Source organism: Sparus aurata, chromosome 2 (genome assembly GCF_900880675.1).
Source record: "Sparus aurata chromosome 2, fSpaAur1.1, whole genome shotgun sequence".
NCBI lineage: Eukaryota > Metazoa > Chordata > Actinopteri > Spariformes > Sparidae > Sparus > Sparus aurata.
This window is the reverse complement of record NC_044188.1, coordinates 17,464,005-17,484,510: the sequence shown is the minus strand read 5'-3', so window position 1 is coordinate 17,484,510 and position 20,506 is coordinate 17,464,005. Positions and strand designations below refer to the sequence as shown.

Here is a 20,506-nt window from a genome sequence, read left to right as displayed (position 1 = left end):
GGGGTGTAGCACACAGGGTTCAAACAGCAAACACAAAGGAATACTCTGCACTTAGGTCATTCATTTATTTGATGACTTCAGCATACAACTATTTACACTGAGTATGTTGTAATAATATGTTATGTTAATAATATGTTATTGTTATTGTTATGTTATGTTATAATAATATAAACATAATATATGTTATGTAATAATAATAATATGTTTAAATAATTTCCCAGTCTGGGATCATTAAAGTAATTCTATCTATAACATGCAAGCAAATACATAGATACACATGTAAATATAGATATCGGTTAAATAATATAATATATATATTATATATAATAATATAGATTCAAGTGTATAATGATAAAAAATGAATTACTTAAGGGGAAAAAATGTTTTTCAACATACTTCCTTGGTGACTGGATTGGTTTTCCATGACATCTGACAAGGTTGATTGACTGCAGGTTTGGCTGCTGTTATTGCTGGAATTTTTTTAAAAATTGATGTATTAAAGTAGCTTCCATTTACTCAAAAACTGTAGTTAAGTACAATTTTTTTAAATATATTTGTACTTTACTGGAGTATTTCCATGTTATTTTCTGCCTTTACAGAAAGTAAAAAATACCTAAAGGATGTACCTGAGTATGTAAGTTAAAGTCTTAAGGTATCTGATGTAAAATGTAAATGTAAAAATTTATTTAATTATTACACATACAAGTACAGGTAAATTATACAGTTATTTGAATGGAGGGATATTCTCACAAATGTTAATTTCAGTATTTCAGAGTTTATTGTCATTTTTAACAACAATGAAATGCAAGTTTTACCTAACCAACACAATACACATTTTCATGCTGAAAATTGGCTTTTTGTTTCCAAAATGGCTTTATTGTATATATACACATACATATTTATTGTATTTCATTTATTTTATTATTATTATTATTATTATCATTATCATTATTATTATTATTATTATTATTATTATTATTATTATTATTATTATTATTATTATCATTATTATTGTCATTATTATTATTATTATTATTATTATTATTATTATTATTTGTATTGCTACTTTTATTCTGAAATAATTGACCGGAAGAGTAGAGTGGCTGCTGGTGACAGAGGGGCAGGTCTGGCTGAACTGGAGTCTATCATTCATGTAAAACAGCGTTTGGTTTGCACACAGTTTGGAGATACTTCTGTGTGTTCGTGTAACGCTGTCGGACATAATGGCGACTTGTGACGACGTGCGGGAAAATGTGAAGGTACTTTAGCTTGAATCGAACACTGATCAGTTTGATTTCTGTCCGGAGATTGTGCAGAAGTTTTTACCTCTGAAGCTGTTCTGATTACGTAACAGCGGCTCAGTGTGTGATTCAAAAGTTCTTGTAGTTGAAGATACTGACTTTTCTTCAAGCAAAACCAAGTTAGAGTGTAGAGAGTGTGATCTCTGTCAAACATGATAATATTTGGTATTGGTTGTATGTAATAGAAGGGAGGATGTGCTTTGTGTTTTTTAAAGGTGTCCATAGATTTAGACCTTTGACAAATGTTAAAGCGTGTGTTAGAACAGTTGTTGACCACATGTGTTGTCCATGATGTGTGCAGAAGTACTATGGCAGCCTCCTGGAGTCCACTTGTGACCTGCAGACTAGTGCCTCCTCCTGCAGTGTGTCCTGCCGCCCGCTGCCAAAGAGTGTCAGAGATGCACTCAACCTGGTTCATCCGGAGGTAACAAACAAGTACGGTTTGCAGTCTCCCTTTTACTCTTACATCACAGACATGTACAGCAGTAACTGTACACAAGTGTCTCATGCACATGTCATCACGGAAGTCTGCAAATATTTTGTCTCAAGTGTTGGAGTGACAACAGTGAACTGTTTGGTGGCAGTGCTGGTTGATTCATCAACAACAACAAAAGTACTTTGAAAAAATCCCTTTATGGTCATGACACAGTTTCATTGACAAACGACTTAATGAACTTCTCTGTAGACACATCAGAAAACATGCACACTGCTGAAAATGTATGCATTATCCAGGACAGGGCTGCATAACAGTGACAGAAACTGATATTGTGATGAATATGTTTCCTGCTATATATATTGTGATATATAAAAAAAGACAGGAACTCCCTCAAGATAAACTGAATAGCTCCTTTTGGAAAGAATAATGGGGATAATTAAGAAGGGGAGTGCTTTTTATCAAACAACCACAGTAGGCCCTGCTTTGTTTGTATGCGTACCATGTGAGTTTTCCTTTGTTTCAAAAAGTTGTAGCAGGAAGGGTTTGCGTTAATTAGCCTTCCTTGACATTGAACATCCTGTGATGTGACTGTTGCACAGCTGCACATTGCCTTGTCGATGCCGAAACGATGTATTGTGCAGCCCCTAATCCAGGACACTGAAATTCAGACATTACTCAAAGATGTATTTAGTCTTTTTCAGTCTGTTTTCATACTTTACAGTACAGAACTATCTCCATAACATCTGTATGCTTCCCATAATTGCACACCGACACTCTTGTTTTCCTTGGTTTGTGAGAGACTGAGGTGTATGTACAATTTTTGGCACATCATTTTGGTCCAATATCATCATCAAATCTGTCTACTACAGCTGGAAAAGCAGATAATAAATAAACAGCACTCAAAAAGTCCACTCAGGACTTACTACAACCATCATCCTTGAAAAGTAATTGAGTAAATTTTTCATGCTCCATACTGATGCTGCACCTAAACCTCAAAATGGTAGGGAAAGCCCTGCTGCTGTTGTCTTAAACAGTATCTTTCTCCAGATTCTTCGGCTGCGGCCTCCCCTTTCCAGCGAAGCTCGAGGGCTGCAGGGTCCTGGACCTCGGCAGCGGCTCCGGCAGAGACTCCTACGCCTTCAGTAAACTGGTTGGCGAGAGCGGACACGTGACGGGGATCGATATGACAGAGGAGCTGGTGATTGCATACGCTTGAGTGTCCACGCACCATCTGGCATTTGACTTCTGTGCTTTCTGCTGACTTAACTCACATTTCCTCAGGTCACAACGTCTCGTCAGTACATCGAGTATCATCAGAAGACGTTCGGCTACAAGCAGCCCAATGTGACTTTTGTCCTGGGGTACATGGAGAAGCTGAGTGAGGCCGGCATACAGAGTGACTCCATTGATGTTGTGCTGTAGGTTAAAAGTATGCACAGTTTAATTGATCAGCCCGGTGTTGTAGAATGATAAATTAATTAACCCTGCCCCTTGTACTTGTTTATAGTCTGTTATTAATAAGACGGCTTTGATGAGTTGATAAACTCTTTTCCCTCCAATGTATCCAGATCCAACTGTGTGATCTGTTTGTGTGCTGATAAAAGAGCCGTGCTGCAGCAAGCTTACAATGTCCTGAAGGTTAGTCTGACGAATTTGAGTCCAGCCCATGGGATGTTTTCTGCACCCTTTTTTAAAAAACTATTATTTCCTGTTAGCCTGTACCTTGGGCCGTTAATGATTAGCCCCAATTAAGGATTGTTTCTGGGGTTTCTGGAGAAATGATGCCACAGGAAAGTTCATCTGGTTATCTAATTCTACCTTAAATTCAGGATACTCCCTGCCTGATTTCATACTTGTTTAATGTTTTATAAAACTGTAGTATCTTAAATCTTGAATTCAAATTTCACATTTCGCTGGAAACGTGGCCACCTGATAACAAATGGGCCCATGTTGGGGGTTTTTATTATCAGCTTGTGTTGGCCCAAGTACAGGTTAACAGGAAATAATTGTGGAAAAAAAGGGAATATTCTGAGAGCTGGACCTGACTCCAAGCCCACACTGTACATTTTAAAAGGCAGGAAACCAATTAATTCAGAATTACCAAGTGAAGTAGACTATTAAATTTAAGTTGGACGAGCTAAAAAATCTTCACAACTTCAATATATTAGTCTACTTTACTTGGTAATTTTGAGGTAATTGGTTTCATAAATGTTTTTAATCAAAGTAAATTTTTAAGGTTTTAGTGTCTTATAGTGTCTTCATGCTCTCATTCTACACAGGAGGGAGGTGAACTCTACTTTAGTGACATGTATGCCAGCAAAGTCATTCCTGATCACATGAAGACAGATCCACGCCTGTGGGGTAAAATCACTTTGTATTGTGGTCTAAAAATTCAATGTAAAAGGCATAAATACAGAACCCCTGCATCAATAACGTTAAATATGCCCTTGGTGGGATCTTTTTGTGTTGGGGCTCAGGTGAAGGAATGGGCGGCTCTCTGTTCTGGCAGGATCTGATTCCGTTGGCCCACAGCGTAGGATTCAGCACGCCTTACCTCGTCTCATCGAGCCGCATTGTGGTCTATAACAATGAGCTCAAAGCAAAAGCAGGTACCACAAAGACAACGCTGACCTGTGATGTCGTGTGAAGATTTTCAATCCACAGCTAAGCCCGCTGTTTGTTTTGCAGGTGACATCAACTATGCTTCGTCCACCTACCGGATGTTTAAGCTGCCCAAAAGCCCAGTCATGTCTAAGGCAACAGTGACCTATAAAGGAACTGTGGCTGACTTCCCAGACCAGCTGGACTTTGATTCCTCCAACTGTTTCAAGGTAAGATAAAACTTATATCAGTCCAAAGTGCTTTGTCATTGTTGACACAGGGGTATTTGATCGCCTGTGGCAAATGCAAGTTTATGTTTATGTTTTGCTTTTTTGATTTCATAGAGGAAAAAAACTCCTCATTCACATCTAAAAACTAATCTGCTCTGTCGGTTTACAGAAAGGTGTGGCCGTAGAGGTGAATGGAGAGATGGCAGCAACCCTCCAGAGTTCCCGTTTCTCTCCGGATTTTGATATCCAGATATCAGATAAACCGGATAAGTCCAGCTCTGAGTCAACACCACAGGTAGCTTATGGTCTGCCCTCACCATGGCTAAAATGCTTTTATTTTGAAAAATTAGCTAGTAGCTATTGAATGCATTCAGAAAGTGAAGTTGACCAACATTTTGCGCCGCAAGAATCCAGTTAAACACAGGTTTCTTCATCTTAAAAGCTGTAAAGTACTTCCATTTTTAATGAGAAGCTTCACATAATTAAGAATTACTCAAGTTTTACAGAAAGAATAACTCTTTGTAGGAACTGCAGTGTGAGCTTTGATAGCAGCCAAAGATTCATTTCAGACCCACGTCAAAGTTACTTTTCTTATTCTTTACCTACAGTACTGTCACCTCAACCCGTTCCTGCTGGCGGACAAACTGGGATCATCAGTGAAACAGTGCTCCAAAATAAGCAAATAGAGATGCAGCTGAATCCTGAGGGAAATATTTTTGATTAAGACTGTAACATGTTTTTAGACTTTGAATATTTGATTTAAGTCCATAACTGTCCTTTAGAAACAAATCATTTCATGTGTTAATCATCAACAACCTCTTGTCATGTAGTTGAGGACAATTGTCTCAGATGATTTGTGAATATCATCACAGTTTAGTCGTGTTTGTCAGCAAATGTCACACTGATGTGCTAATAATTAAAGTGTCCACATACTAAAATCAAACCTTGTTTAGTAAATAAAATAATTTATTAAGTAATGGTTTTGAACGTTCTGTGCTTCAACCTTACTTGAAGCCTACTTGATCTGAAGTAAACAAAGTGCAAATATCCAAGAAAATTAGTCTGTGCAAAAAGAACAAAGTGTTTGTGCTTGCCTTTATTCTGCTGACATTGTACAACATGAAAGAGGAACTTGTACTGACAGGCAAGTATAGTTATTAAATGCACTTAAATAGTACCAACTAGTAATAATAAGTAAAGACTGAAAAGGCTAGACCGCCCTGGTTGCAGGAAGTGGGCGATTCATAAAATATAAAATGTGTTACAAAAGTACAATAAGAATGAAAGAGAGATAAACATCCACAGACATAATAATTACTCTCTGATATGTTTGATAAGAAAGGTTTTACTCGACCTGGAAATGATGACATTGTGTTTTGTTATACAGCCAATAGTCAAAACTAAAACAAACATGACGTAGCAAAGATTGAGAAACAATCTAGTCAGTGAAGCGAACAAATGTGGGGGAAAAAAATCCTTGTCAGAAAATACATCCCCACACTGCACCCCACAGGCTGATGACAGTACGTATGTTGTATGAATAATCAGTAGTTGTTGCTGCCCAACATTCATTTTAAGACCTGAACATTAGTTATGTAGCACACAGTAGTACATTTAATCTGGAGTTGAATTTCAAAATGAAAGTAAATAAAGCAGTTTTATCTCAGTTATAAGACAAAGCCTAAACAGTAATGTACATCTCTGCAGGAAACATTTATGATTGATTAAAGCATTACTGTGAACATTAAACAGACTTAAACAGCAATAAAAGTTAATGGAATATGAAACTACGCACTCATCACCATGTACAACGACCTTGGTAGTGTGTATTTTAGATAAGTAACTCTGTAACTCATTACAGATATCATATGTAACATTTCCACATTAAAATGTTAAATAGGACCAGACCTCTGTTTGTTTATATTGTTGAGTTGTGTACTTACATTATCCCAGCTGTTTCCAACAATGTTTAAACCCAGAGAACTCTATAAGTTTGCTCGGGGTAACGGTGCGTTGTATTTGATCACCTGACGCTATAACCTCCAGGAAACATTAGGTGAACTGTCAGAGAGTGAGGAAGGAAGTTGGCGAACCTAACTAAACGTAACATGGATATAAATTAGATACATCACCTTGTCCGTGAACGTTTCTGACTGAGTCATGTCTCATAATTTTCATCAGCAGTGGTGGTTGTTTAATAATGAAGACAACAACTCCCATGATCCCACACTACTTCATGACCTCATCAAACTAAGCCTTTTGTTTTAATAGTTTTGATTGAGAGACACCTAGTAGAAGAAATGTAATCATGTGCGTTTAAAGATATTGCAACAAAGTCAAGTGGAGTGTTTCAAGTAGATAAAATAGTATGAAAAATACTATTTCTTTACTATAATTAAAATACTATGACTATACTTCAATAAACTACTAAATTAAATATTTATGGAATCTTTTTCAGGTTTCAAGTTCACAAAAATGTTCAGAAACTGCTCATCCTAAGTCATCTCAGTTGTATCCAGACGGTGCTCGTTACACAGAGATCAGAGTGCAAATTCAATAAAGCTTTGTTTGCTTCTATGGTAAAAAGCTGTGAAAAAGAGCAGAGGTCTGATTGGCTTTCAGAGGCCCTGAGGCAGTAAATGGAGAAATCTGATTTGGCACTATTCGATGGAGTAAAGGGAAAAGGAGACATCCTTCATCACTGAGAGGTGTTACTCCTGGATACAGCAGTCGTCGGTTACATCTGCAGCCAGCTCAGGTCATCAGCTCTGAACAGATAATAAAGTGAGAAAACAAAATATTCAAAAAGGAGAATCTCACTTTGTGATTTGAGACATGACGTTAACGTAGAACAGGAAGCCATGTCAGTCATGTCAGTTAAAGTATAATAATAATAATAATAATAATAATAATAATAATAATAATAATAATAACAATAACAATAACAATAACAACTATAATTATAACAACAACAATAATAATAATATTAACAATAATATAGTACTTTATTCAACAGTGGATCAAATGGCCTTGTGTAAAATAAAAGGTGTCACTTGTCATTAATGAACTAGAGTACTATCACCAAATTCCCCTGTTAGCCTCAGTTCTACAAAATGTTTTAGTGTCTTTCAGCTCATTGTTTTGGTTTTTACAGCCTCCATTTTTGCTTTTACTGTTTTGATTTACACTCGTGCGTCATTTTTGGCCACAACAGGCCATCAAATTCTCTACAAATTGACTGTATACCATCTGCCTTCACAACATTATCTCACGTACTGTATGTGCGTGCAGTATGTAACACATTGTGGTCCAATTTGTGTGAATGCAGCATGACACTCACTGAGCCTGTGCCTTTGTTATGATCTGGCCAATTGCCATCAGCTCTGCAACACGAGACACGACTGGGTCGAACATCAGGCTGGCCACTGCCACCACCACCTCATCTCTGTTAACAAGAAGAAATGAAAGAAATTCAGCACAAATAGCATAAATTCATATTCAGCTGTATCAGGAGTTATTTCACAGCTGCTCACTTTATGTAAAATGCCAGGAATTTCCTTTCCTCCACTTTGCCTTTGAATATGATTTCTGTGTATCCTTCCCCATAGCCTAGAAAGAGGAAATGAAAGAGGGAAATGAGACTTTAAATATTCTGATGTGAGGGTGACATTTTCTCAATAAATACTCCACCTGTGTATCTGATACTCTTTCCAAGCAGCACAGTCCAGAAGAAAGGAACAGACTCAATTTTGGTTGGTTTGTTCAGCATGTTCAAGGCAGCTACTCTTCCTAAGGTAAAGGAAATAAATGAAGCATAATAAAGTTAAACCCACAAATATCTTAACAGAACCCATGCACCCAACAAGCACCATATGAAGCTGTGTTTCTTTGAATCCTTCATTCTCTCACCATGAGATTGTGACATTTGCCAGTGACCGACGTTGACCCTTTGGTCCCCACGAATGGTCAGAGGAAAGGAGGCAACGTCTCCAGCGCTAAAGATATCTGGTATATTGGTCCTCATGAACTGGCAGAAGAGAGTTAGAGGAAGAGCTTCAACAATACGCTTACTGACCTGTACATTAACAGCATATTTACAGCTAAAGAGGGATTCAGATACATAATATCTTCGGCTGATGGCAGTCCTAAGAAACATTTTGTGCACTCCCTGAACACCACATAAAATGCATGCATTATAAGGGCTTTGTGGGAACTCCTGTATTAATGGACTCTCTGTTTAAACTAGCGTTAGCTACTGTTGATCTCCATTAAGAGTCGAGAGAGGAACTGAGACGGGAGGAGAAGGTGTGTAAAGTCACATCATTTGGACTGTGGTAGAAAATCTGAGTTGTTCATAAAGAAATCTACAGTCCAGCTGCATTAAACAACTTAAACAAACCATCCACTGGCTTGTATAGACGACCGAGAGAGACAGGGTAGGTCTCATTTTTCCCATCACGTTGCAATCTGCTCACATCATTACATTACATTACATAGAACCCCTTTAATCATTCCAATTCAATACTTTCACTTTAAATGGCTCACATTATATACATTACTTGACTACTGCATTAAACTATGCTACCCTGACAAGCTTCTACAAGTTGGGAATGAACACAATGCTAGTGCTTTATTGTTGTGATGACTCCACCAAAGAAAACCAGTGTTTGGTTGAGGAGAAAAGCAGGTTTCAGGAAAAACTGAACAACTCTTACAATGTCGGGCCGAAGGGGACTTATATACTTATATGCAGGTATATATTGCATAACATATGAATTAAATGTTACATAACATTACAAAACCAATCGCAAATTAATAATGGATTTTTCAGATTTTTCACATGCCAGGTCCTCTCACTGACACTCCTTAATCATAACTTAATCCCTACTGTAAAGCCACATTTATGCTTTATCAACTGTTATGTCAATATCACAGTGACTTTAATCTGGGCGTATGCCTCTACTGACTGTGTGTTACCTTGTCAACAGTCACAGCTTTCCTTGAATCCACGCCCAACTTGCTTCCTGACAAGAAATCTGAATTTGGGATTACTCCTGAAAAAAAAGAGATCTTATTATTGGATTTTTGCAGAACTGCACAGAAGAGATCTGAATTCAAAGTTTATAAAGCCATTACTTGTAAGGCAGAGCAGTGTTTGCAACTTGAACAAAACATTAAAGTGAAACTCTCGCCAAAATGCAACCTAGGCGTTTTTTGTGAATGTATATGAGTCAAACCTTCGTGTAAAAGCATAATTACGACGAAAATCTCCATTTTTAAAACACTAAGAAGGCTCGACACAACATGAAACTTTGCTCGTAGTATCACCAGGGTCTCTACACATGAACATGAGCATTGAAAACATTGTTTGTGTAAACAGAGTTTGCTAAAAAGAAAGTTTTTAAACAACTCACCTTAGCAGTAGCTTGTTCCGCTCCCAGTCGTCATGGCAGCTGAGAAGTATTGATCTCAGAATGTAATGTAACATGGAAGAGAGTTGAGGTGGAACGCTACTGTCTTCCGGCAACAACTATCCACGCAATATCTCACGTGACTTTTCCAGCTTTTGATTTTAGTATTGTTTCTTATATAAGGCTCCTTTTTCAACTTCAAGTTCAATAATGTTTTTAGCTAATGACAAAACAGCAAATTATTCGTGCATTTATATGGAACTAAGCTTTAGGAGCGGTCCACCTTAACTCTCCTCAAAGTTACGTTGCACTCGGAAATCGACATTTTTCACTGGCAGGACGGCAGCTAGCAGAAGAAACATCTGCCAACGTGCCTCTTTCATCATAATTTTGCTTTTACAGGAAGGTTTGACTCATGTACATTCACAAAAAAAGCCTAGGTTGCATTTTGGTGAGAGTTTCACTAGTAGAATAGTTAAATTAGGATGATAAAATTACCAATTCCGGCAATCACAACATCAGCTTCCAGGACTTTACCACTCTTCAGCAGCACCCCTTTCACCTGAAAACAAAAAAGATTAATTTAGGGATCTACAAGAGGATAACAGAGCCGTGATTACATTATCAGAAACAACTGTGCTTTTCATACTAGTCAAATGTCTACTGTTAAAAGGGCCAATAGTAACAGGTTAAAAGCAGAGTTACCTTGCCGTTTTCTCCTTTGATCTCTGTGACTGCATCGTTCATGTAGAACTTCACATTTTGTTCCTCCAACATCTTAAAAGAAGCAACTTGTTATAAAAGGTTGTTACATTTAATAAAAGCTCATGTCAGACGACTGTCATGGTTGTTTCTTACCTGCATACTCATTTTGCCGATCTCTGGCCCCAGAGATCGCTCATACGGGTATCTACTGGAGCCAACCACGGCAACGCTGGTGGCTTTGTCTGATAAATAGGAGGCCACCTCCATACCTATTGTGTTAATGGAAAAAAGAATTCAGTTGTCTGCGATATTGGTGTATGTGTTCTTATCAAGCTTTCTCTTGCTCTGTCCAAGGTTTTAGCATAGAGGTGACTGTGAAAACACCATCCAAATGGAGCATCACAAATACACCTGCGTGCTTATTTTTGTAAAGATGATTAATCCAAGGTTTTTATTAATCTATGTTGAGAGAAACTGAATCTGATAACCTATGAAGGAGGCTCCGATTACAACAGCTTTCTGGCCCAGACCGGAGCTGTGAATCTCTTTTGCGTCTTCATAACTCTGCAGCAACTTCACTCCCGCCAGGTCGCTGCCAGGACAGCTGAGTGGCCGTGCTCTGTGAACAAAATCAAGACTGTTAATGTATATTGCAGTTGTCACATTGAAACCTTATCAAGGGGCAAGATGATGACTCTGACCTGCAGCCAGTTGAGATGAGAAGCTGGTCGTAATGCTGCAAAGTGCCATCATTCAACTTCACCGCCTTATCAGCTGGATTTACAGACACCACCTGTAACACAAAACACAGCTCTTAACATGACAGAAAGAATAACACATTTTTTTCAAACACATCACAAATAGTCCTTTTGCTTATCACCTCCTTCTGTGTCCACACCTCGATCCCATACTGCTGATAGAAGTCACTTGACCGGAGGAGGATGCCGCTGCTGTCCACATTCAGAGCCTGAAAGAGGAAACGCCCTTTACAAAAAACTTCTAGAAAACTTCTAAAATCAATGACAGAATAATCTACTTGCTCAACAAGGCAGGATGGTCAGCAACAGCAACAAACACACATAAATACAGGCTTCCTCTCCACTCTGATTGAGTTCTCACCTTACTCAGTTTGGGCTTATCAAATGGAGGCAGGCTGTCTTTGGTTACCATGATGATTCGACCTTGGTAGCAGTGCTGCCGCAGCGTTTCAGCACAAACCAGGGCAGCAGGTCCTGAAATCACAAAACTCTTATTAAGTGGAAGGTTGTCTGAAGTATCCATACTTCAATACATTGTTGATACCCCGTGCTTAAAATTATCCAAAGTACTGAAGCTATAATAAAACAAAGGTACAATCAGATTTTGACCCTAGAGATTAACATTACAAATGTGTTCAATAACTTTCTCCTGTATCAGTTTGCAGGTTGTGTTGACGAGTATTGTATCGAAAATCCTGGTATCATGACATCTTTAACAGTGTGTTGAGAATAAATTCAGAGATGGAGCTTAAACCAACATGGAAGCTCCACACCACCACATTTACTAGACCTTATTCTTTTTGATTGAATCTCCAAAAAAGGACTAATAACCTGAGGCTTCAACATTCAGGCTTATTCATTACATCTAGTCCTTACCGCCTCCTATCAGCACGATGGTGTGTTTGATGTCTGGTTCCACGCTGCACATCTCTTTCACCCGCTTTGTCAATTTCAGAGTCTGAGGTGAAACAAACAAGAGATTGTTTAATATTATTACAATATAATGTATTTTAACACAAAATGAAATGAAACATTGCAATCATTTTGATTTATTTAACTTGCCATTACTTACACTTTTGTTAATGGTAACATACACCTTGCCATCCTCAACTTTGACCTGTAATTAAAAAAAAAAAAAAAAAAATGTGAGGAAAGTTTAGGTACAGAATGCAAGTTTAGGGACTGATTATAACATAGTCGAGGTCAACATCATGTTATGGACAATGCAGCAGGTGAAAGATTTACAGCAGCATCCACTCCAAAAATAGGAAATGCTTTCAAAGAGTGAGGAAGTACCTGAACAGCAGCAACATCTGGCAACAGATAAGTCCAAATGTACACTTTCATTGCCTCTTTCTGGCAAAATGTTGACTAATCACCATGTACGCAAAGTGGAGATGGTCCAAAATATTTTTCTGTCTGAGCCAATACCTGATGGCGATATGTCAGACATCGGACCTGAGATTTTATATATAAGAGTTCTATTTGCAGATCAAAGTCATATTTGCGTGCAGCTTCCATCTGCAGGTGGCGAATTTACAACTTCTTCTCAACTTCTTGACTAAAAAGACTTCCTCTTGGGTTTGTGTAAAAAGACAAAGCATAATCTAGCTTTCGAGACTAAATCTTGAACAAAGTGGTATTTTTTGTACCAATTACGCTGAAATTATGTGCAATTAAACCATGTAAAATGTGACAACATTTAAAACCGGAGTTATTCCTAAATGAATGTTAATTGGCATTAAATGTTGATCTCTATAGACATGTTTTACCTTATAACAAGGCAGACAGTCCAGACCCGGATACTCTTCAATATCTCCAGTTTTGACGTTAAAACTAGCACCATGGAAGGGACATCTCACTCTCTCACCAACCAGCGCTCCTGGATTATCAGAGAACAGAGACTCAACTTGCAAAACATTTTAAAAAGCTCTTCATTCAGATATTGCTGTATGGAGATTGGGGAGCTGAAAGTAAAGGAGGCTTTACCTTTTATTAGAGGAGCGTTGTAATGAGAGCACCGGCTTCCAACAGCACTGTACTGACCCTTGGTACGGACAAGCAACACATTCTGCTCCTCCACGGCCACTTCCCTCATCCTAAACACAAAGCCAGGAAGAAGCATTTAATGAAAAGCTACGATATACAGATAAGGTAAAAAAAAGCTTTTGTCGTAAAAAGAAAATCATATATTTTATATGATACGACGAAAAGTTTCTGACTTACTGGCCATCTTTCAGGTCGCCCTCCTCACACACCATCTGAGTCACCTCCTCCTCCTGCTGTTCACCTGGTTCTTGGCACTGATTCATCTCTTAAAGACATAATCCATTTTAAGATAACATGACTGTTGTTAGACTAAATTACTTGACAGGATCTGCAACGGACACATGGGATAAGGGCAGTAAGGAATTTAACATTATCATCAATGTTAACATGAGTCAACCTAACCATCGATTAGTTGTGCGGATACGATATGTGATTGTACTGTAAGCTTCCTTAGGCTTCTTTGATGACGTTTGTACAGGATGTATGTATGCAGATGTATGCAGTTTTTGAGCCTTTTTAGTCAATAAATACATTGATGCTAAAATCTTTCCCCCCTTGTTTTTGGATACTTGGGGTGTAAGGGTCCTCAACCACGCAAATATAAAATGATAAAAAAAGAAAAAAGAAATATGCAATATCACTGTGCACAAAAAACTGGAAAAGCTAGGACGGATAAATGAACAACACCCAAAAAGCTTAGTCATAAAACTTGCTAAAGACGTCCTCTGGGGACTAAGAACAACCATTAGATCTGGGAAAAGCCATGTAGTAAGTTTTGAGGCTCTCAACATTGACTTTTACATTTATTTGGCTTGGGTGCTGCCCAAAACAGCTCGGGTGCTGCACCTAAGCCGTATAACGATCAGGAAACTCTAGCCTACTCCTTTTACAGAGCTTATAAGGTGCTCTATGTAGTTTTGGGGAAGACATTTTGATGAGAAATGACAAACTAACTCTCAAAAACAAACTCTCTTTGTTTTCATGATTGAGTAAACTGAATAAACTAACTCACCTTAAAGGAAAAAACAATTTCATACTGTTTTACTTCATTTATATTTGGCGGACCAGCAGCCACCTTAATAGCTTCAAACTGTTACTTTTCTCTGAGAACACCTTGTTTATTTATAGAACAAATACATATTTCAGAGTTTGTATTATTACCCCATTAATATTGTCAACATCTGATTTTCCTCTCCAAAACTACATGAACAACACTAAAGCAAACGTAAGATAATATGGAGGACCAAACCTGACATAAGTATAAATAAATAAATAAATGCATAAATGCATAAATAAATACATAAATAAATAAATAAATGCTGAAATAAATGTATAAATAAATAAATGCATAAATAAATACATGCATAAATAAATGAATAAATAAATAAATGCTGAAATAAATGTATGAATAAATAAATACAACTATAAATAAAAGAATAAATGCTTTTTATTTATTCATACATTTCTGTTCACCTACATTTATTTATTTATGTATTTCTGTTCACCTACATTTATTTATTTCTGTATTTCTGTTCCCCTACATATATTTATTTCTGTATTTCTGTGTCCATATGTAAATGAGGAGGTAGGAGGTCCTAACCTCAGTCAAGAGCATGATTGGTCAAATCGGAGAGCCAGACAAAAGCAAACGATTCCTGATCTCAAGCCTCCCTCTCTGTAACGTTGTAAACAGCTCTAGTTAGCTTAATGGCCTCGACCAGTGTGACAGGTAACTTGCGAGGGTCCCAGATGTGCTGGTGGTGTGGTTTGAGAATCCTGTCTGGAGAGCCATGTCCGCTAACCAGGAAAAACATTCTGCTCATCGCTCCAAGTCATGTATACGTGTATTCGTTTTGACGTGGCTTGAACACTTCTATCCACACGGAGAAGCCGGGGCTGTGACTTGCAAACCACTGCTAGACGAGCGCTACAGAGCACAAATCGTCCAAAAGTGCATGTTGTCGGTCTCATATCTTTGGACGATTGTGCTCTGTAGCGCTCGTCTAGAATACACATATACATGACTTGGACCGATGAGCAGAATGTTTTTCCTGGTTAGCGGACATGGCCGAGGACCCCTCTCTCTCCAGACGGGATTCTCAAACCACACCACCAGCACACCTGGGACCCTCGCAAGTTAAAATGAACGCCAGTCAAATTCATAACTAAACCAGAGCTACATGAACAAATGTCAACAACTGCAGCTAACAGTTAGCTGAGCGGGCTTGCTGGTAGCCAGCAACATTCCTGTACAGTGTACAGGAATCAGCGCTGCTAGTAAGGCAGGAGTAGTAGACCCTCATCGAGCACACTCCTGTAACCAATCATGCTCTTGACTGAGGTTAGGACCTCCTACCTCCTCATTTACATATGGACACAGAAATACAGAAATAAATATATGTAGGTGAACAGAAATACAGAAATACAGAAATAAATAAATGTAGGTGAACAGAAATACATAAATAAATAAATGTAGGTGAACAGAAATGTATAAATAAATAAAAAGCATTTATTCTTTTATTTATAGTTTTATTTATTTATTTATACATTTATTTCAGCATTTATTTATTTATTCATTTATTTCTGCATGTATTTATTTCAGCATTTATTTATTTGTACATTTATTCCAGCATTTATTTATTTATTTATGTATTTATTTATGCATTTATGCATTTATTTATTTATTTATTTATTTATTTATACTTATGTCAGGTTTGGTCCTCCATAAGATAAGGACCAACAATGCAAATTAAAAAGCATGACTATGCACATTTTGCACTGCCTGCCTACACAATGACTAGGCATAAAATATGACTACTTTTGTCTTCAGTTAACAGAACAGAAATCCATACATGCAGCTGGAACATGACAGTGAAGCTGACAGAAAGCGTCAAGTGATGTGAAAGGTTTTTTTAATTCAGCTTAAACTCAAGCTCTCTCCCTCTCTAAAATCAGCGGCGTGAATGAGTACAAAACGTCATAGCTCTAGCCGTGCTCACCTGTTTTCTTCCTGCTAGAAGTAGTCACAAATGAAGCACCAGCCTTCTCAGCCTGTTCTTCTGAATCTGCAGTATGCTCCACTGAGACAAACAAACACGGCTCGGCTCGCAGCTACAGAGCGCAGCGGGACTGCCCGCGTGACATCCAGGCGGCGTCGCGTGCTCCATGGCTAGCTCCTCCCACACGGTCAACTGTAGCCGGAAGTGTTGCGGCGCGCAGATCCGCCGCTCACACACGGGCGGTGCTGGAGAGACAGGATGAAGGTTAGGTTAGGAAGGACAGCTGAGGATGAGTAACTGCAGCCAGAATTGGTGATAGTTACAACCAACATAATTATGGTGCAAGTTTGGACTTGGAGAAGGAATGTAGTCGTGAAAAGAGTCCAATGTTAGGCCTAGCTAGAGTGCCTTTGTTTGAATGACGTTCGATTAACTAGCTAATTAATGTAAACAAATATTCAACGAATGACACTGAACAAAATTTACCTTCTGATATTCACTTAAAAACAGTAGTATGACCTTTTAGCTAGCCGTGTGTTGAGTTAGCCTATATGACAGGACAGATCTGCCATTCTTAAAGGTGCACTGTGTGGGGAAGAGATTTTAATCACAAGCAAAGATCTTCAAAGATACGTTTTTTTCCCAAGGCAAATTAAATAAACAATTTTATATTCATGATTGAATAAACCAAATAAACACACTGACTTTGACAGGGCGCTACTATGTTTTGGAGAAGAAATTCAAACTTAGAATTGTTATATTTACAATATTAATTAGGTAATTATACAAACTTGAAACATTTTCATAACTGAATAAAGAAGCTTTTCTCAGAGGAAAATAAGGAACCAGAACACTGCCTGAAGCTAGAAAGTTGGTAAGATCAGTTTGTTTATTCAGGTTTTTCACTCATGAAAGCAAAGAGAGTTTGTTTATTTGGTTTGTTAATTATCACATCGAGTTTTCAAGTTATCTGTTTTTGGCATAACTGTAACATATTCTTTGGCTGGTTTAGACAAAGGCTGATTTAACAGCCAGGAAAACAGAAGAGGTTTTAGAATGTCTAAAAATGAAATGTTTGAAAACAGGAAGAAGGAAAAAAACTTTCCATGAATCAAATAATAAAAAAAAAAACTATTGTGAAGACAGATATTGACTATACAGAGATGCAAGCAATGTGCCTCTGACCCTTATTCATTCAACATGACATGAACATGAAAATTGTTCCAGTGTTTTTGTGTGGTCATCAATTTAACTGATTGCTCACTCAATAATAATAATAATAATAATGGCTCAGAAAAGTTTCAGCGGGTGTTGTAAGATAAGATATAATCGGCTTAATTTATTCTGAAGGAAATCTTTTGCCAGAGAATAGTCAGAATAACAAACATCAAGAGCATTAGAATAAAAAATATCACTTTGCTATATTATTCTTATAATAGAAAAGTGTGAAAGGAGCAAATGCTGACATCTGGGCCAAAAAATAAGAGTAAGATTTAGGAATATAAGTAAACTGCAATGAAACAAATAGAAAAGGGATCACATACATTGCATATTGATTAGTAATTAAAGTGGATATTGCACATGTTGATATTATAGGCCTGGGGCAGCATAAGGAAAAGCGATGCCACAACATTCACAGTTTAACAAACAATACCAATGACGGGCTCACATGACGGGTGCTGTTTTAAACTCGGATGTCACAATGCGACGTGGTTTTTAACCAGATGATGTCGCTGTGTTACCAAACATTACAGCAGTCATTCATGTTCACGGTCATGCTCTGGCTTGAATGAAAGCAGCGCCGTTTTCTTTCACTTCCACTAAACGAAACGACGAGATACAAGTCAAATATTCATCTCGTTTCAAACTCCGTTACAATATCAAACAATAGTAGTGTATAATGAATGCTGTGTCAAGTCAAAGTGCCATGCCATGTGTTACATAGTCGTTATTTACCTGTCATATAAACTACTATTCCCATAAATCCACGGTGGTTTGTGAACCAATGAGATGCGATAGAAAAGGTGTTGCCTTCGCGTGCTGTTCGTAATTGTACCTTACTTGGTCAGAGAGTCAGAATACTTTATTGATCCCCAGGGGGAAATAGTTTTTATAAGGACTTATTTATAAAGAATAATGTAAGTAGTATTCAAAGGGCCATGCAGGTTTGATGTTGTTTTCTTGAATAGATCAAATAGTACAAAGCTAACAATCACTGAAAACAATCTGTTCTTCATCTGCAGGCAAACAGTCAATCTTCAGTCCGTCTTTTTGTGACCATAATTAATTATCTCAGTAGAGTCTTCTGAAATTTTTGGGGGTAAAAGTTCCAGCACAATAACGAAAATTCATTATCATCACCAAAACAATGCCTTTTATTGCACTGCTTTGAGTAACAGAATTTAGTTTTTTGACAAAAGTTGAATGTTTTGCAAATACACATTAGCCATAGACCATTTTCACAGCGCACATTTTGACTTGTCAAAGCAGGAAAAGCACAAGTCTGACCAATAAAGGCAACAATGGCTTTATGCTATTAAGTGACCCAATAAGCCATGTCAGTGAGTGAGCATGTGAGCACCCAGAGCCCTGGAACGAGCTCACCTAAATGGAATGCAGCCGTCATTAATGTTAGAAATTCCACCTGTGCCTTGACAAGCCGAAATGTTTTCATGGCAAACATTTCGGCTTGTCAAGGCACAGGTGGAATTTCTAACATGGGCTATATAGTGAAGTCAGTTTTATTTATACAGCCCATAATCAAAAATAACACTTGGCTAAAGTATTTTATAAGGAAAACTGTCAAAATTTGGCAAAGAATTGATTTAAATGTAGAACTTCTGATTAAGATTTGATCAGACATTCGATTTTCCATCCATCCATCCATTTTCTTCCGCTTATCCGGGGCCGGGTCGCGGGGGCAGCTGCCTGAGCAGGGACACCCAGACTTCCCTCTCCCCGGATACTGCCTCCAGCTCTTCCGGGAGGACCCCAAGGCGTTCCCAGGCCAGCTGAGTGACATAGTCACACCAGCGTGTCCTGGGTCTTCCTCGGGGTCTCCTCCCGGAGGGACATGCCAGGAACACCTCCCGAGGGAGGCGTCCCGGGGGCATCCGAAACAGATGCCCGAGCCACCTCAGCTGGCTCCTCTCGATGTGGAGGAGCAGCGGCTCTACTCTGAGCTCCTCCCGGGTGACAGAGCTCTTCACCCTATCTCTAAGGGAGCGCCCTGCCACCCTGCGGAGGAAACTCATTTCGGCCGCTTGTATCCGGGATCTTATTCTTTCGGTCATGACCCAGAGTTCATGGCCATAGGTGAGGGTCGGAACGTAGATTGACTGGTAAATCGAGAGCTTCGCCTTTCGGCTCAGCTCTCTCTTCACCACGACAGACCGATACAAAGACCGCATTACTGCGGCCGCTGCACCGATCCGTCTGTCAATCTCACGCTCCGTCCTTCCCTCACTCGTGAACAAGACCCCAAGATACTTAAACTCCTCCACTTGAGGCAGGAACTCTCCTCCCACCTGGAGGGAGCAGGCCACCTTTTTCCGGTCGAGAACCATGGCCTCGGATTTGGAGGTGCTGATTCTCATCCCAGCCGCTTCACACTCGGCTGCAAACCGCCCCAGGGCATGCTGGAGGTCCCGGCTCGAAGGAGCCAACAAGACCACGTCATCCGCGAAAAGCAGAGACGAGATCCATTGGCTCCCGAACCAGATCCCCTCCGGCCCGTGGCTGCGCCTAGAAATTCTGTCCATAAAAGTAATGAACAGAACCGGTGACAAAGGGCAGCCCTGCCGGAGTCCAACATGCACTGGGAACAGGTCTGACTTACTGCCGGCAATGCGAACCAGGCTCCTGCTCCGGCAGTACAGGGACCGCACGGCCCTTAACAGAGGGCCCCCGACCCCGTACTCCCGGAGCACCCCCCACAGTATGCCACGAGGGACACGGTCGAATGCCTTCTCCAAGTCCACAAAACACATGTGGACTGGTTGGGCAAACTCCCATGA

The 20,506-nt window shown here is 38.9% G+C and overlaps 2 protein-coding genes across 2 annotated transcripts; one reads left to right on the top strand and one right to left on the bottom strand.

Annotated features, from left to right (window-relative positions):
- The first annotated feature begins 1,090 nt into the window (after positions 1 to 1,090).
- On the top strand, positions 1,091 to 6,470 carry LOC115573291 (arsenite methyltransferase). Its single transcript, XM_030404024.1, has 10 exons — positions 1,091 to 1,259; positions 1,603 to 1,736; positions 2,785 to 2,935; positions 3,019 to 3,155; positions 3,306 to 3,375; positions 4,017 to 4,098; positions 4,215 to 4,346; positions 4,426 to 4,568; positions 4,738 to 4,863; positions 5,177 to 6,470. Exons 1-10 carry the CDS (start codon positions 1,224 to 1,226, stop codon positions 5,252 to 5,254), a joined length of 1,089 nt encoding a protein of 362 aa, XP_030259884.1. The 5' UTR covers positions 1,091 to 1,223; the 3' UTR covers positions 5,255 to 6,470.
- On the bottom strand, positions 5,650 to 16,671 carry aifm4 (apoptosis inducing factor mitochondria associated 4). The gene is made up of 19 exons (XM_030404014.1): positions 16,491 to 16,671; positions 13,669 to 13,756; positions 13,432 to 13,541; positions 13,215 to 13,324; positions 12,515 to 12,559; positions 12,319 to 12,400; positions 11,804 to 11,916; positions 11,565 to 11,651; positions 11,386 to 11,477; positions 11,173 to 11,303; positions 10,838 to 10,953; positions 10,685 to 10,756; positions 10,478 to 10,541; positions 9,546 to 9,622; positions 8,478 to 8,595; positions 8,259 to 8,357; positions 8,102 to 8,177; positions 7,909 to 8,013; positions 5,650 to 7,336 (listed from the first exon to the last, which is right to left on the bottom strand). Exons 2-19 carry the CDS (start codon positions 13,752 to 13,754, stop codon positions 7,306 to 7,308), a joined length of 1,614 nt encoding a protein of 537 aa, XP_030259874.1. The 5' UTR covers positions 13,755 to 13,756; positions 16,491 to 16,671; the 3' UTR covers positions 5,650 to 7,305.
- Positions 16,672 to 20,506: the final 3,835 nt, after the last annotated feature.

Excerpts from the sequence above, each read along its gene's own strand:
- LOC115573291 (XM_030404024.1), top strand. The coding sequence starts at position 1,224 with ATGGCGACTTGTGACGACGTGCGGGAAAATGTGAAG. Across the intron at positions 4,099-4,214 it reads GACAGATCCACGCCTGTGGG|GTGAAGGAATGGGCGGCTCT; the intron begins GTAAAATCACTT and ends GTTGGGGCTCAG. Across the intron at positions 4,347-4,425 it reads TGAGCTCAAAGCAAAAGCAG|GTGACATCAACTATGCTTCG; the intron begins GTACCACAAAGA and ends TTTGTTTTGCAG.
- aifm4 (XM_030404014.1), bottom strand. The coding sequence starts at position 13,754 with ATGAATCAGTGCCAAGAACCAGGTGAACAGCAGGAGGAGGAGGTGACT. Across the intron at positions 11,478-11,564 it reads AGGTGTGGACACAGAAGGAG|GTGGTGTCTGTAAATCCAGC; the intron begins GTGATAAGCAAA and ends TTTGTGTTACAG. Across the intron at positions 8,014-8,101 it reads TTCCTGGCATTTTACATAAA|AGATGAGGTGGTGGTGGCAG; the intron begins GTGAGCAGCTGT and ends TCTTGTTAACAG.